At 40.3% G+C, this 13,561-nt stretch overlaps 1 protein-coding gene across 1 annotated transcript in view; it reads left to right on the top strand.

Moving 5' to 3' along the window:
• LOC128741969 (protein mothers against dpp) overlaps positions 1–8,691 on the top strand; it is a 65,520-nt gene extending 56,829 nt beyond the window's left edge. The window contains exons 2-3 of the mRNA XM_053838117.1: positions 1,950–2,233; positions 2,302–8,691. Coding sequence (XP_053694092.1) covers positions 1,964–2,233; positions 2,302–3,447 — 1,416 coding nt within the window. The 5' untranslated portion in view covers positions 1,950–1,963 and the 3' untranslated portion in view covers positions 3,448–8,691. The remainder of the gene's footprint in view (positions 1–1,949; positions 2,234–2,301) is intronic.
• The last annotated feature ends 4,870 nt before the right edge of the window (positions 8,692–13,561 follow it).

The raw sequence follows: 13,561 nt of genomic DNA, 5'->3' as shown, positions 1-13,561 counted from the left end.
CCGTCAAACTAATTATTTCGTGCACTCGAGGTTTCCACTTCTAGCACCGCGGTTGCGGCTTCGTTGACGGTCGAGCGTATCATACTCCATCCGTTTTCGAGGGTCGAAACATCTAGCGCCACAGATGAAGGCAGAGCCTCAGAGTGCATGTAGCGCCTGAACTTTTGGCGGAAGTCAGGAGAGGTCTAACGTACGGGATGGTTCGACTAGATAGCTCTAAGCTAAATTCCATACAGAGGTCTTACCTTGCCTTTTCCTGTTGGAATTTGTCTGACGATGTCGGTCGGATTCTAGCAAAAGCTTCGTTTGTGTCGGACGACGTCAGACCGACAATTCTTTCCTGGTTGTTTGGACGCTGCAGCTGCCATTCGCATTCTTTCGCCGTCGGCGGATGCTCCTTTTGCTCGTTTTTTGCTAAATTGTCCCAATCGATAGTCAGTTCTCATGATAATGGTTTTTAAGTCGTGAATGGTTCCGTACAGACGCTATGCAGGGACTTGGCATGGCTATATAATAGCTATGTTCAGCGCTTCTTCCTAGTTATTCTCATCCGTTTCATATTTGAGCATGTTAAGCAAGTCTACAATCAACCTTTTTCGTAATATTTCACTCTAATCTAACCAATCCATATTTGAATACTTCATCTTGTATCTTGAAGGAAATATTCAATTAAATTATCTAATTACCATAAAACATATTTAATTAGGTGCTATAGAGATATCATTTAGTCAAGGCACATAACCTAGGCAATTAATCCTTAATTTTTTTGTGCTCTCATTAAACTGGTGGTCAACTACTGCTACTGCTGCTGTTGCCGCTCCAATCAAGAGCTCAATGCTGGCTCATTCAGCGAGTCAGTCAGCCAGCAGCGACACACTGTCTACCAGAGTTCAGCATCGCCCTGAAAATGTGGTTAAGTGGCAAATTAATTAATTACAGGTGTGCCCGTCGCACACATGTGCGGGTTTCTCCCGGGCGGCAGCGTTTATTGCAGTGCCCATATATAATCAACCATACACCTGTTGAACGGATTTCGAACTGTGTTTTGAACATTCAAGGACTCTTCTCGTTCGGGAGGTTATCTACTTAGCGTGCTGATTTATGCAAAATTATTCGAAAATTTGAATCAAGAGGGCAATTTGTCATTCGCGCTAACACTTGTTGTAAGCTTTCGTTTGGCTGTGAAGCCGGTCGTCGGCGTAGATCATATCTTTCCAAACGCCAACCTACTCTAGTCCGAGGTACCGGCGGGCGGCGGCTGACCAATCAATCCAAATCGAGTTACACACTTTTTTTTAAATACAGCTGTTGATAAAGGTAAAGGTGCCATTGCCTGCCGTCCGCGGTCGTCGTCTGCAATTTGCTAGGTTTTATTGCAGCGTAATTGCGGAAGCTTATCAGCACAGCACACCGCGCTAATTTGTGTGTCGTTTGCACGAAGCTTGCATCAGCCGTTCTTGGGTTGGTTGGTATCGCACGAAACAAGGTGGGCATTGATCATGCGTCAAGTGACGCAGATTTCGGACGAATCTGCTTAAATCAAATGCGCGAACTTCTGCTTCGTGATGATAAGATTGCATTTAATGTGGCGAAAGATAGTGGCGATTTTACGTGTTCTAATAAAAGCGAGCCCCAAAGATGGGGCTGTGCTAGGCTGATAAAGAACTGAAATTAAATAAAATGAAACAAACGTCATTGTGATGGATTGATGTTGTTGTTTACAGTTTAAGTCATAGAAATCGTTAGCAATTATGAAACAATAAACATTAACAATTTTACTGCTGTACGAATCAATTAAAAAATTTGTTTACTGTATGCAATCAAGCAAAACTGTAACAGAATGTATTCTGTTTTTTTTTTTTTTTGTATTCCGATTAGCGCTAATATACACCTTGTTATGATAGTTTTTCTAACCATTCCTTTCGTTCGTTTTTATTGTCTGATTTCAGATTTTTTCTTCAACATGGACACTGACGATGTGGAGTCCTCGAGCAGCAGTACGATGTCCAGCCTGAATAGTCTGTTTTCGTTCACCAGTCCAGCGGTGAAAAAGTTACTGGGCTGGAAACAAGGCGATGAGGAAGAAAAATGGGCCGAAAAAGCCGTCGATAGTTTGGTAAAGAAACTCAAGAAACGGAAAGGCGCCATCGAGGAGTTAGAGCGAGCCCTTTCCTGTCCCGGACAACCATCGAAGTGCGTCACGATTCCACGATCTCTGGACGGTCGATTACAGGTGAGTTGTCAGCTTTTTTTTTATTCGAAAGTTATTAACCTCTTGATAACGATAAATAATGTTTGAAGGTATCCCACCGCAAAGGACTGCCGCATGTTATCTATTGCCGTGTGTGGCGTTGGCCGGATCTGCAGAGTCACCATGAGCTGAAACCGATCGAAACATGTCAATATCCGTTCAGCGCCAAACAGAAAGAGGTTTGCATTAATCCATACCATTACAAGAGGGTCGAAAGCCCGGTTCTGCCTCCGGTGCTAGTTCCGCGTCATTCTGAGTTCGCTCCGGGCCACTCGTTGTTGCCATTCCACCAGATGAGCGAACCCAACATGCCGCACAATGTCAGCTACACCAATTCGGGCTTCAATAACTCACACATCGGAGGTGGTGGACCCAACTCGCCGATTTCATCTCATATGGGCCCGAACAGTCCGATCTCCTCGGTATCCAGTCCCGGACCGATAAACTCAAATCCTCAAAGCCCGTACGGTTCGCTGCCGGAAACGCCTCCCCCTGCGTACAGCCCGCCGGAAGATGGCAATAATGTCACCGGCTCGGACAACAATCAGATGGACACAAACCAGATGCACGGTGAAGTGGCTCCGGTCAGCTATCAGGAACCACCGTACTGGGCTAGTATAGCTTATTATGAGCTGAACTGCCGAGTCGGCGAAGTATTTCATTGCAATGCGACCTCGATTATCGTGGACGGTTTCACAAACCCATCCAATAATTCGGACCGTTTCTGTCTCGGTCAGCTGAGCAACGTAAACAGGAACAGTACAATCGAGAACACACGTCGTCATATCGGAAAGGGCGTTCACCTGTACTACGTCGGTGGCGAAGTGTACGCCGAATGTCTCTCGGATTCGGCTATTTTCGTGCAGAGCCGCAACTGCAATCACCACCATGGATTCCACCCGAGCACGGTGTGCAAAATTCCGCCCGGTTGTTCGCTGAAAATTTTCAACAACCAGGAATTCGCCCAGCTTCTGTCGCACTCGGTTAACCATGGGTTCGAGGCGGTCTACGAGCTGACCAAGATGTGCACGATACGAATGAGCTTCGTCAAGGGCTGGGGTGCCGAATATCATCGGCAGGATGTCACCTCGACTCCGTGCTGGATCGAGATCCACCTGCATGGGCCACTGCAGTGGCTGGACAAGGTTCTCATCCAGATGGGATCGCCGCACAATGCCATCAGCTCAGTGTCGTAAGGCTGCTGCTGTTGTCGTGCGCGAGGGCGAACATTTGAGGCCTGGCATGGAAGAAGAGAACGTGTGAGTGAGCGATGGTGTGAATGAGAGTGTGAGCAAATGTAGAGCAATTTCATTTCATTTTCAAACCCGCTGGCAGCAAGAAACGCTTGGCTTTTGATGAAACTTTTAGCCTTTCTTACAAATAATATTTTAAAATTGGATCAAAATGATCTCTGATTACAATATCATCCGTTGTTTTTACAAAAATTAATTAGTTCATAGCTGAAATTAACTAATCACAGTTAAATTTAATGAAATACAATTTTTTTTATTATGTATAGGTACCTACCTATATTTGGGCTTTGAAGTTTTGTGTAATTTAAATTTACAATTGATTGGGAATGGTTAATAGACAGACACGGATGAATCCTGCAAGAAGCCGTACACAAATTTTGTATTCTGTGGAAATTTGCTAGATGATTCATACGGAAAAAGTTTCATCTTTTCTCTTTTTTCAGATTCTACTAAGACGCTCGATAAAAGAACTTTACTAAGGTACATCTGTTGGATGACTTTGTGGTCAACAAAACTTCAGTCGAATTCTCCCAACAACAGAATAACCGATAATAATTGGCGACGATTGACATTAGGCAAGCAGGCATTAAGAGTTGCCAACACTCGACGGCACAAGTTAGTGAAGTGCGTACGACTTTTTCAAAAATTACTAGAACTCTTCTTGCTTGCCATGAGAATAAATCTGACATGAAGACCATTCAAGAATTAGGTGCAAAACGCCGCTACTGTTTAAACGCAGGTAAGGGTAATTGTCATCATGGATAAAACTGATTATGATGAACAAATGATTCAAAATATGAATAATGACACAACCAGGCAACAAAGGAATAGTCCGCTTACTGACATGCTGAAAAGTTTTTGAGAATAAAGTCCATTTCGGTTCTCGTTCTCATTCCAAATCCAATCTCATTTAAAATAAAAGGTCTTCAAAAATTCACAAACCAAGGAAATGAGGCTTCGGTCGTGGAGATTTTTAACAAAAACTTGGTAAAATGGCCAGAGAAATTTCCTCCTGGTCGCGGTGAAGATATTGTCGAAAGATTAAAAACCGCTTGAAGATGGAGGAATACCGAATGCGTTACATCAGTAACGGCGTTGTTCCTTGGTGTTCCAGTGAACAAAGCGTAAACACTTGGAAATGCTAAGTTAGAGCTAATATGAAATTAACATAATTTTGCATAGGTGAAAATTATTTGGTTTTTTTTTCGGGTTAGCGTTTGTGTGCAAACCAACGGACCATCCATGAGAAACCCGTTCCGCCGTTTCTTTGTAGGTTGTTCATGGTAGGACTTGAAATGGGACAAAAAATTGAACTTGACATAGCACTTAAAATTGAACTTATTATTCTTCGAATCAGACTTGGAAAAGGACATGAAATTAGGTTCGAAATCGAAAGTATTCTTAAAATTAGACATTAAATTGGACAAAAAAGTTAAATTTTACCTGAAACTAGACTTGAAACTGGACTTAAATTGGACTGGAAAGTGGTCTTCAAATTGAACTCAAAATCTAAGTTGAAATTGCACCTAAAATTTTACTTTAAAAATACTTTCGATTGTTTGACACTGTCATCTACGAAATGCCTAAGAAATGTTACCTTCAATAAAAATTTGAACTCTGACTCCACCATTTTTGATGGCATAGAATGGAGATGGGATAAATAAAATTAGTATAGCGGACAGAATAAACAGAATTTCCTCTCAACTTCATCGTTGAATTCTGTTTGTTTATGGGAAAAATCATTAAAAATATTGTAGAGAGCGTTGAGCCAAAAGCGTTACATTACGTCATGTCCATGTGTAGCATGGAATTGCTCTGTATTGTTGCACCGATCGAATGCGAGATGAACGTTGCGTAGTAAAACAGTTTCAGTTTTAGTAAGTTAGCCGCTAGTGTAAAACAATAGAAATTGGCAGATTACACATATAAATATTTTTTAAACTTAACTGATTTCATCGTGAACAGGATGGTTCATGTTTCGAAAAAAAGTGATTATTTTTTGGCAAAAAAAGTCTTCGGTCGTAAGATATACATTATTCGTGAAATATAGATTATGCAATAGAACCCTCTTCCGGTTATTTGATAGTGTCTTTCTCGTAGTGCAATTTTCGCAGCAGAAGAAAAAAGGATTTTATTATGTTTTCATATATTTCTTACTTTTATTAAGCATTTCGGATAGAATCAAAATATATCTATTTTAAAAAAGGAACTTTTAAAAAGAGCTTAAGTATAACATTAAAGTTTTTCAATTCTGTTTTCTAGCAAGTGCCTATTTTTGTTTACATCTTCCGCTCCTTTTTAAGCGTAGTTGATCAACATTACCGACTACATCGAAACGGCACTGTGAAAAATAGTGCTGCTCGTTTGTTTTAAACTTTTTAAAAATATATGCTGTTGCGACATTCATAGAAGTGCTTATTAAGACCGTATACGAAACATGGCAGCGAGACTCATTTAAATTAGCAAATAATTGCTTGTCTTTCAGTACTTTTTTGCTCTCTAAACGAAAATGGCAAAAAATAAGTACTCACAGTCACAATTTGAAGGCATTGAAAGCCATGTGCTCTCGGTGATTACATTTATGCTCTTCTAAATTTCTCAATATTATTTTTACTGAAAAAACCATGCTTTAAATAAACGATAAAACAACAAAGAATGTGATGTTGTTTATAAGCACTTCTAAAATGGTGTCGTTTCCGGTCCTGTTTACAATTCCCCCTAGTAAGAAGCGAACAAATATTTACAGTATAAATTGTAGAACAATAAGCATACAGTGTCCTTAAATGCACCGGTTAAAATTTTACAAAAATTCTGCACTTCATAAACACACGAACTTTACATACACACACACAAATGCCATTCGGAGGCTCATCGCAGAGAAAACAACGAGGAGCGTTCTTTTGTAGCTAAAATATTCAGCTGCTGCTGCCGCCTATTTACATATTTTTGAAATAATGTTAGTCGACGGAAAAATGTCTTATACCATTTCTAAACAATACTCGAACACAATTTCAACACGAACTTCAGACAGACGTACACCCAAACACAAGCACACAACAGCATACATCAACACAAAACAATTAGGGCATAATATTTTACTTGCTCGACGGTTCAAACGAGATATACTCAAACGGTGTTATTCCTAGATAAAACTACGAACATAAGACAGTGGTCAGACGAAACAAGCTGTTGCAATTTTTGCCTTAGGGGAGTATTTTTAGCGTATTGAACTATTAGGAACATCTATTTAAAAAAATGTTTTATTAAAGTTTTTTCTCCAAAACATCGTGCCTGCAGAACATTGTTGCCATAAAACTAACAGTGAATGAAGATTTTCTCGCTTGTACCACGCTGCTGAATATGCCTTATCATTTTAAACATACTGAACTGGTTTTTTGAAAGTCAACGAAGATCAACTTTCGCCGATGTGCGTAGTGCCTGGTAGTTTTACAACGCTTTTTAAAATATTGCGATCTAATATACACTAAGTTTTTGCTTTGTTTTACACAATTTTACTGATTGCATAGTGTGAGTGCCGAACAAACTCAAATATTCTCTATCTAGTTAAGAACCAGCATGTGTTGTGTATGTTTGACAAACAAAAAAAAGTGAGGCAAAGTGTGTAGCTTGAAAGATTCTAACAAAAAATCCACTCTATTTTGCTCAGTTAGTAAATAACAAACCGGACACAAACACACAAAGTTTTGATGCCGAGGGACACGATAGTTTAGAAGGAAAACTATTTTTAAACGCTGTAAAACATTTAAAACTTTAACATTCAATCGATAGAGTGAATGATAATGGAGTTGGAGGAAAAGCTATCCGCAGATATCAAACATCTCACGCAGAGGCAGTCACGCAATCGTCGTTGATCTGTCGGAAAATAACGCGCGGAACGAACGAATTGATACAGAAACAATACCAGTGCTTATCATTCGAAGAGTAAGAAAATACACTTGAGCCCATGAAAACTACTACTAGTAAAAAAGTAAACAGTCGTAATGTTACAATCCAAAATTCTCAGATAGTAGATTTATGTAAAATAATTACGCGAAAAAAGTTGTAGAACGTGTTTCGGTAGTTCATACAGAAGGGAGTAATCCTGCATAGTAAGTAATAAGTAATAAAAGAGACATTTTACTTAAGGCTACATAAATCAATGACAGAATGTTCTTGTGGAAAATAAAATATTTAATCAAATGATAAAGCAAACTTACTTAAATGATATAACTGGTAAGAGTAAAACGCAGTTTTAGTTAGCGAGATGTGAATTACATACTAGTTACAATGCTGGATGGATAATCAAATCATAAATAAAACAAAATTCTAGCAAAAAAAGAAGTGAGTAATGAAAACCAATTGCAAATGTGTAGATGATGAGTGGAGCTCTACAATCCTCTGGACGCATTGACATAAAAATGATCACGAACCAGCAACAGGCACAGCAAAGTGAATGAAAACATATTTAATGAAACAAAAACTATCTCTAAGTGTGCAGCAGTGAATGGCAAAAAAATAAAAATAAAATACATATTTTCATGGCATATTATTTTTGAACAACAAAACTGACAACAAAACAGATTAAAATAAATTACACTTGCACACTCACACAGCTAGGAATAGTATCATAAGATTAGTAAAATTGATTATAAACAAAAAGCAAAAGAGAAAAAAGAGCATGTTGAAGTGAAAAACAAACGAAGATATTACTTCAAATCACAAACAGAAACACAAATCCATCTTGATCTCATGTCATTCTAATATCGCTTGACTACACATCGTTAGTTTTGTTTTCGTTGTAAAGCGGGTGTTACAGCCGGGGTAGTTTTCCCCTGGTAGCACCCTAGCCAGGAGAGGTGATTCCGTACACGGATTGCGTAAAAAAGACGAAGCGATTGCCGCGCAGCTCATTTCTTCCCGCATGTAATTGCGACAAACCTTTGAAATATCACACGTTAGAAAAACAAAAAAAAAACGGAAATACGCAAGACGACAGCAAGAAGTGAATAAAAATGAAAAGAGAGAAATTAACTAAAGTTCTAGTTGGCGCTATAAGGCAAGCTGAAGAAAAAAAGAAAGAAAATGAAAACAAACATAAGTTTAAACAACAAACAACTGTAGCAAGCAGCAAGGAATCGTGGAACACAATATCATTCAAAAGTAATTGAAACTGTAAATCGTAAGCAAAGTGAGTAAATAAATAAAGTGAATAAAAATGTAGGAAAGATTTCGATTTGATTATGCCGAACGTAACAATCAGTATGGTTAAAAAATGATTCCAAATTAACTTACCAATTGCTGGAAAATGCTTCTAAAGCCCAGAAAAGAACTAAAACGAAAATGATTCCAAACTAAGCACCAAGTTGGTAAAAAACGCTTCTAAAACGATCCCAAATTAATCTCCAAATCGCTGATTAAAGGACAGAAAACGCCAGAATTGCTGAAAAAGTTTCTAAAAGCCATTCGTCCATCCAACAATTAAAGATTTACCAGCGCTTCCAGAAACCAAAAAGAAAGATATCACGAATAAGGTTCCAAGTCGCTAAAAAATGCTTCTAAAAACCATAAAAGCCAAATGAGTAAATGATCCCAACTCGTCGGGGAGCGCAGACCGAAAAAAATGGTGAAAAGCGCTTGTAAAAGCCACAAAATGTCAAGGGAAATAATCGTGAATTAAGCTTCCAAAAATGATCCTGAATTAAGCTCCAACCCGTTGCCCTACGCTGCACCAGATAAGTCAAAGAAAATATTACCAAATTAAGGTTGAAACTCCTGAATACGCTTCGCAACGCTAAAAGGGTGAACTGGAACTAAGCTTGTTGAAAAGCGCTTCTAAAGGCCAAAAAAAAAAGAATCATTCCTAATTAAGCTCCTACTCCTACTCCAAAGTCTACTATATAAGAACCTTAATCGGTCCGTAAGGGAAACCAGATTCCTGACAAGAGGTTATGTTTTCGTGGCAAACATCGCAGCTCGCTTGCTAAATGCTTTAAAATGTTGGTGTTGGGCTCTTTTGGCGAAATTTGGTATTTCGGTATTGATGTATAAAACATCGCAATTGCTAGATTTTTCGGATTCGTTGGAAATGTTGATGTTTTTTAGTAAATGTCAAACTTTAGCTTCGGTATTATTGCTTAGCAAAGTTTGTTCGATTTAATCGACGTTTTTCGGCGAAATAAGTATGAAGATTTTTAAATACCAGTTAGTCCGGACGTTTCGAGCTACTGCTGGTCTTCGCTCATCATCTGCGGACAACTTTTTCGTCCATTAGGTTCTACTTGGTTTATCTTTAGCAAAGTAGAATTCACGCAGATATGATATGTTTAGCGACTTATCTCTTTTGCTAGAACGGATTTTGTAGTCAACGCTTCCAACAATTTAAAAAGGTTTCGCTTCCATCGAAGTCTGACGAAGCTTATCAGGAATTTTCCTTTCATTTCTTCAAATTTATTGTAGAGACACGCGCTTCTAACTGCTTTCAAAAATCCTGGTATTTTAGCTTCCAGCATAATGAATGCCACGATCCCCTACAGTCTTTTCACAAATTTTTCATTCTTATCCAAACCGGAACACTCTTACATAGCCGGCTGTGAAGTTTGTCGATAAAGAACGGTGAAGTCTTTTTTTTGTATGGTGATAAGCCCATGCCTTTGACCACAACATTATTGATCTATTGTAATGTTGCCCGGGTGTATGCTGTATTGTGCACTGCATTTCTGTGCTTTTATCGTTATTGAGTAAACGATAAGCTTATATATTTTTTATGCGTGCTTATGTGTTGTGGGTTTTACCCATGCTTCGTTGCATGTCCTACTATACCAAACCTGTTTTGCCTCGTTATAGTTAGCACTGGTGAGTCCTCCTGAGGTTCAAAACCATTACCTCATTAGGTCCTCATACCTGTATACTAACCATAAGAAGCGTCTTCGGGATAATGTAGAACTCAGCATGAAGGAAGGGTGATGAGGGGCCAGAGAATAAACCCATGCTAAAGTCACTTTGACATCGAATGGCCTGATTCTACTAAGATTCGAACCCACGACCATTCGCTTGTCAAACCAGACTCGGTAACCTTGCGGCTACAGAGCCCCCCGGTGAAGTCTTAGAAAGACGTTTATAGCGCTTTGCTTTGTTTTGCTCAAAAAGTGCAAAGATCTCCGCCCAAGCAACACTGTGAGCTTTATTGTACTCTTATGGCAGTTTTTGTGACCAACTTTGGATAACCTGGCGGTAGATACGAGCGAAGTTAGCACGCTGGTGTCGCCAAAAATTGATGTGTCCGAAATTGAAAAGAGTTGACGAGACACATCCATGCACATAGTGATTCAGGCAGGGGACTCAAGGGATGCTCAGGTTAGAAAGCCGTGTCCGATATGTGAAAAGTTAGACTATCGCGGGCGGAACTTCGATGAACTTCAGCAGACACCGCCTGAGAGCTGTCGAGCAGTACAAACTGTGCGGAATTTGTCTTTGCGATCACGGGAACTGGAGGTGTAAGTTGTGATTCCATTGCAACGTTGAGAATTACTGTAAACGTAACCACCGCTACTACATTGGCCTGAATCTGAACTTCCGGCTGTCATAGCTCAAGTACAAAACCTTTGGACCTCCTGGTTGACCTGACCGCAATTGCATGGAACACAATATCAAACTGGGTCTGCCCAAAGAAAGTTTGCCGTTTGCAAAAATGGTAGAGGTGCTGAGTACTCTGCCAGTAATGTCCTACGTGAACGCCGAGATGCTTAATTGGGCTACAGAATATAAAGCTGTTCACGCCCTTAGAGAGACGAGTTGGCAAACCTGGCAAACCAATTGCAGAGTATGCAGAGCTCTTGGGTACCGTCTCCGACAATAGTGATATCCATTTGTGGTACGATATTTTTTGCCGCTTTAGTGGTGCCTGGATGAATACCAAGATGCTGCTAAAGGACAGAGCTGGTCAGTTAATGGCTGACCGTATAGAACAGCTAAAGCGATGGACTGAACATTTTTTTGAGTTGACTAGCAGCGCATGATGCCAACAGTTCGTCGCATTAATCGCATCTACTTTGAGGCGCCATCACTGGATGAAATTCAGGTAGCAATCAAAAACATGAAATTCAACAGAGCACCAGGAACAGACTGCATTACAGTCGAGATGCTTAAAGTTGATCCATATTTGTCAGCCCATATGATTCGTCAACTCTTCAGCAATATATGGGAGACCGCAAGTTTCCCGGTGGACTAGGTGCAGGGCATATTGATGAGAGTCCCTAAAAAGGGACCTTACTGAATGCGGTAACTGGCGTGTCACCACGTTGCTCTGTATTACTCTGAAAGTAAACTATCAGGTAATTCTTAACCAGATCCAGGAGAAGATCGTCGTTACTCTGGCGGCAGCAAGCTGGTGTCCGTGTTGGCCGATAATGTGTAGACCATATCCCATCGCTCCGCATTGTATTGGAGCAGATCAATGAATTGCAGAAATTTCTTCTGTTGATGTTCGTTGACTTAGAAAAATCCTTTCACTGACTCAAATACAAAACGTCTGGGGCGTACTTAGACGTAGAGGATTTCCAGAAAAATTAGCCCATCTAATCTGGGCTCGGTACGAGGGCTACTGCTGATGTGACACAGGGTTGCATAGTATCCCGGCTGCTGTTTCTCATCTTTTTGGGTGAAATACTAGTTGGCACTATTGACAGTAGACCAAATCGATGATTTCCTTGAAATCCTCTCACGATGGAGCAGATAAATGACCTAACCGACGATATTCTTGCTCGTACAACGTTGAATCGATATGCAGAGCAAGTTAAATGAGCTTCCAGTACTAAGAGTGATATAACCATACGGAGCAGAAAGGCCAGGGGTGCCTTTGTAGGTCTTTTATATTTGGTGCTCGAACTGGGTCTCGACCTCGACATATCAAACCCGAATTTTCAACTCAAACGTTAAATTCGTGTTGTACACCTGCGAAGTGTGGTGCATCTCAGCGGAGACAACACAAAAACTGCAGGTATTATTAATTAGTCACTGCGATATACCATTCGTGCCTGGTGGTCTGGCAACTGAACATCCAACGAGGAACTCCATCGTCGATGTCATCAACGGCCGATAGCAATAGAAATCCGTGAACAAAAGTATAACCGGATCGGACACACCTTGATGAAAGGTGCGAACGATGTCTGCAGAGAAGCACTCGACTGGAATTCGCAAAGACAACGTAGAAGAGACAGACCCAGAGGCTCATGGCGACGCAGCTTAGCCAACGACATCCGGAATATTGACGTGAACCTGTCCTGGCGACAGGTAAAAGCTATGAGGGGTAACCGTCAACAGTGGAGATCTCTGATTTCATCCCTTTGTTCTGCCTGACCGGCGACCGGAGTGCTTCTACGTAAATTTTCCCACTTGCAGAGTGGTAATTTAAGTATGAGGAAAGAAAAAAAATTCTGAAAGTTCGCCCTTTTCTAAAAATATCTGACCGCACTGCTTTGTACCATAAAATGCTTCTGGTCTGACTACTTGCATGCAATATTGGTTTTAACTTTCACTATAATCATGTAACCGCAGCGTTTGCGCAGCGAGGGCCTATGCTCGCACACGCTATCAATGTACGCGCTCTCTTTCTCTCTGTTTATTTTTCTCTTTGGGTGGTTGTTTTTTGCGATAATAAAAGAGGAAATCGGGTAAAACACTCAATTTAAATTATGTTCTTTTGTTTGTATTCAACTCCTAATAAAGTTCCGAAAAAATTGTTCAAAATAAAGACCTAGTCCATTTCAGCTATGATTTGACTTGTGACTCAACACTGGTCTTGAAGCATCCTGGCGCGGAGCATAAACAAAACAGAGCATAACTTTTATGCCTCAAATGGGAGAGAGTAAATCGCCCGGTTGTGCACACCGACAGGCGAATGCATTTTCCTGCCTGCCGAGAGTCGGCTGCTATAGGTTCGCGTTGGGGAGAGTTTGTTATGCGCGTAAATAAATGTGCGCTGTAACGTGTTATTTATCCTCGGGCACAGTCCGGCCGAGTTGGGTGATGAAATGGAGAGCAAAAGCACAGACAGAGAGAA

Source organism: Sabethes cyaneus, chromosome 3 (assembly GCF_943734655.1).
Source record: "Sabethes cyaneus chromosome 3, idSabCyanKW18_F2, whole genome shotgun sequence".
NCBI classification, from domain to species: Eukaryota; Metazoa; Arthropoda; class Insecta; order Diptera; family Culicidae; genus Sabethes; species Sabethes cyaneus.
Note: the sequence above shows the minus strand (reverse complement) of the source record. Positions and strands in the feature narration are given on the sequence as shown.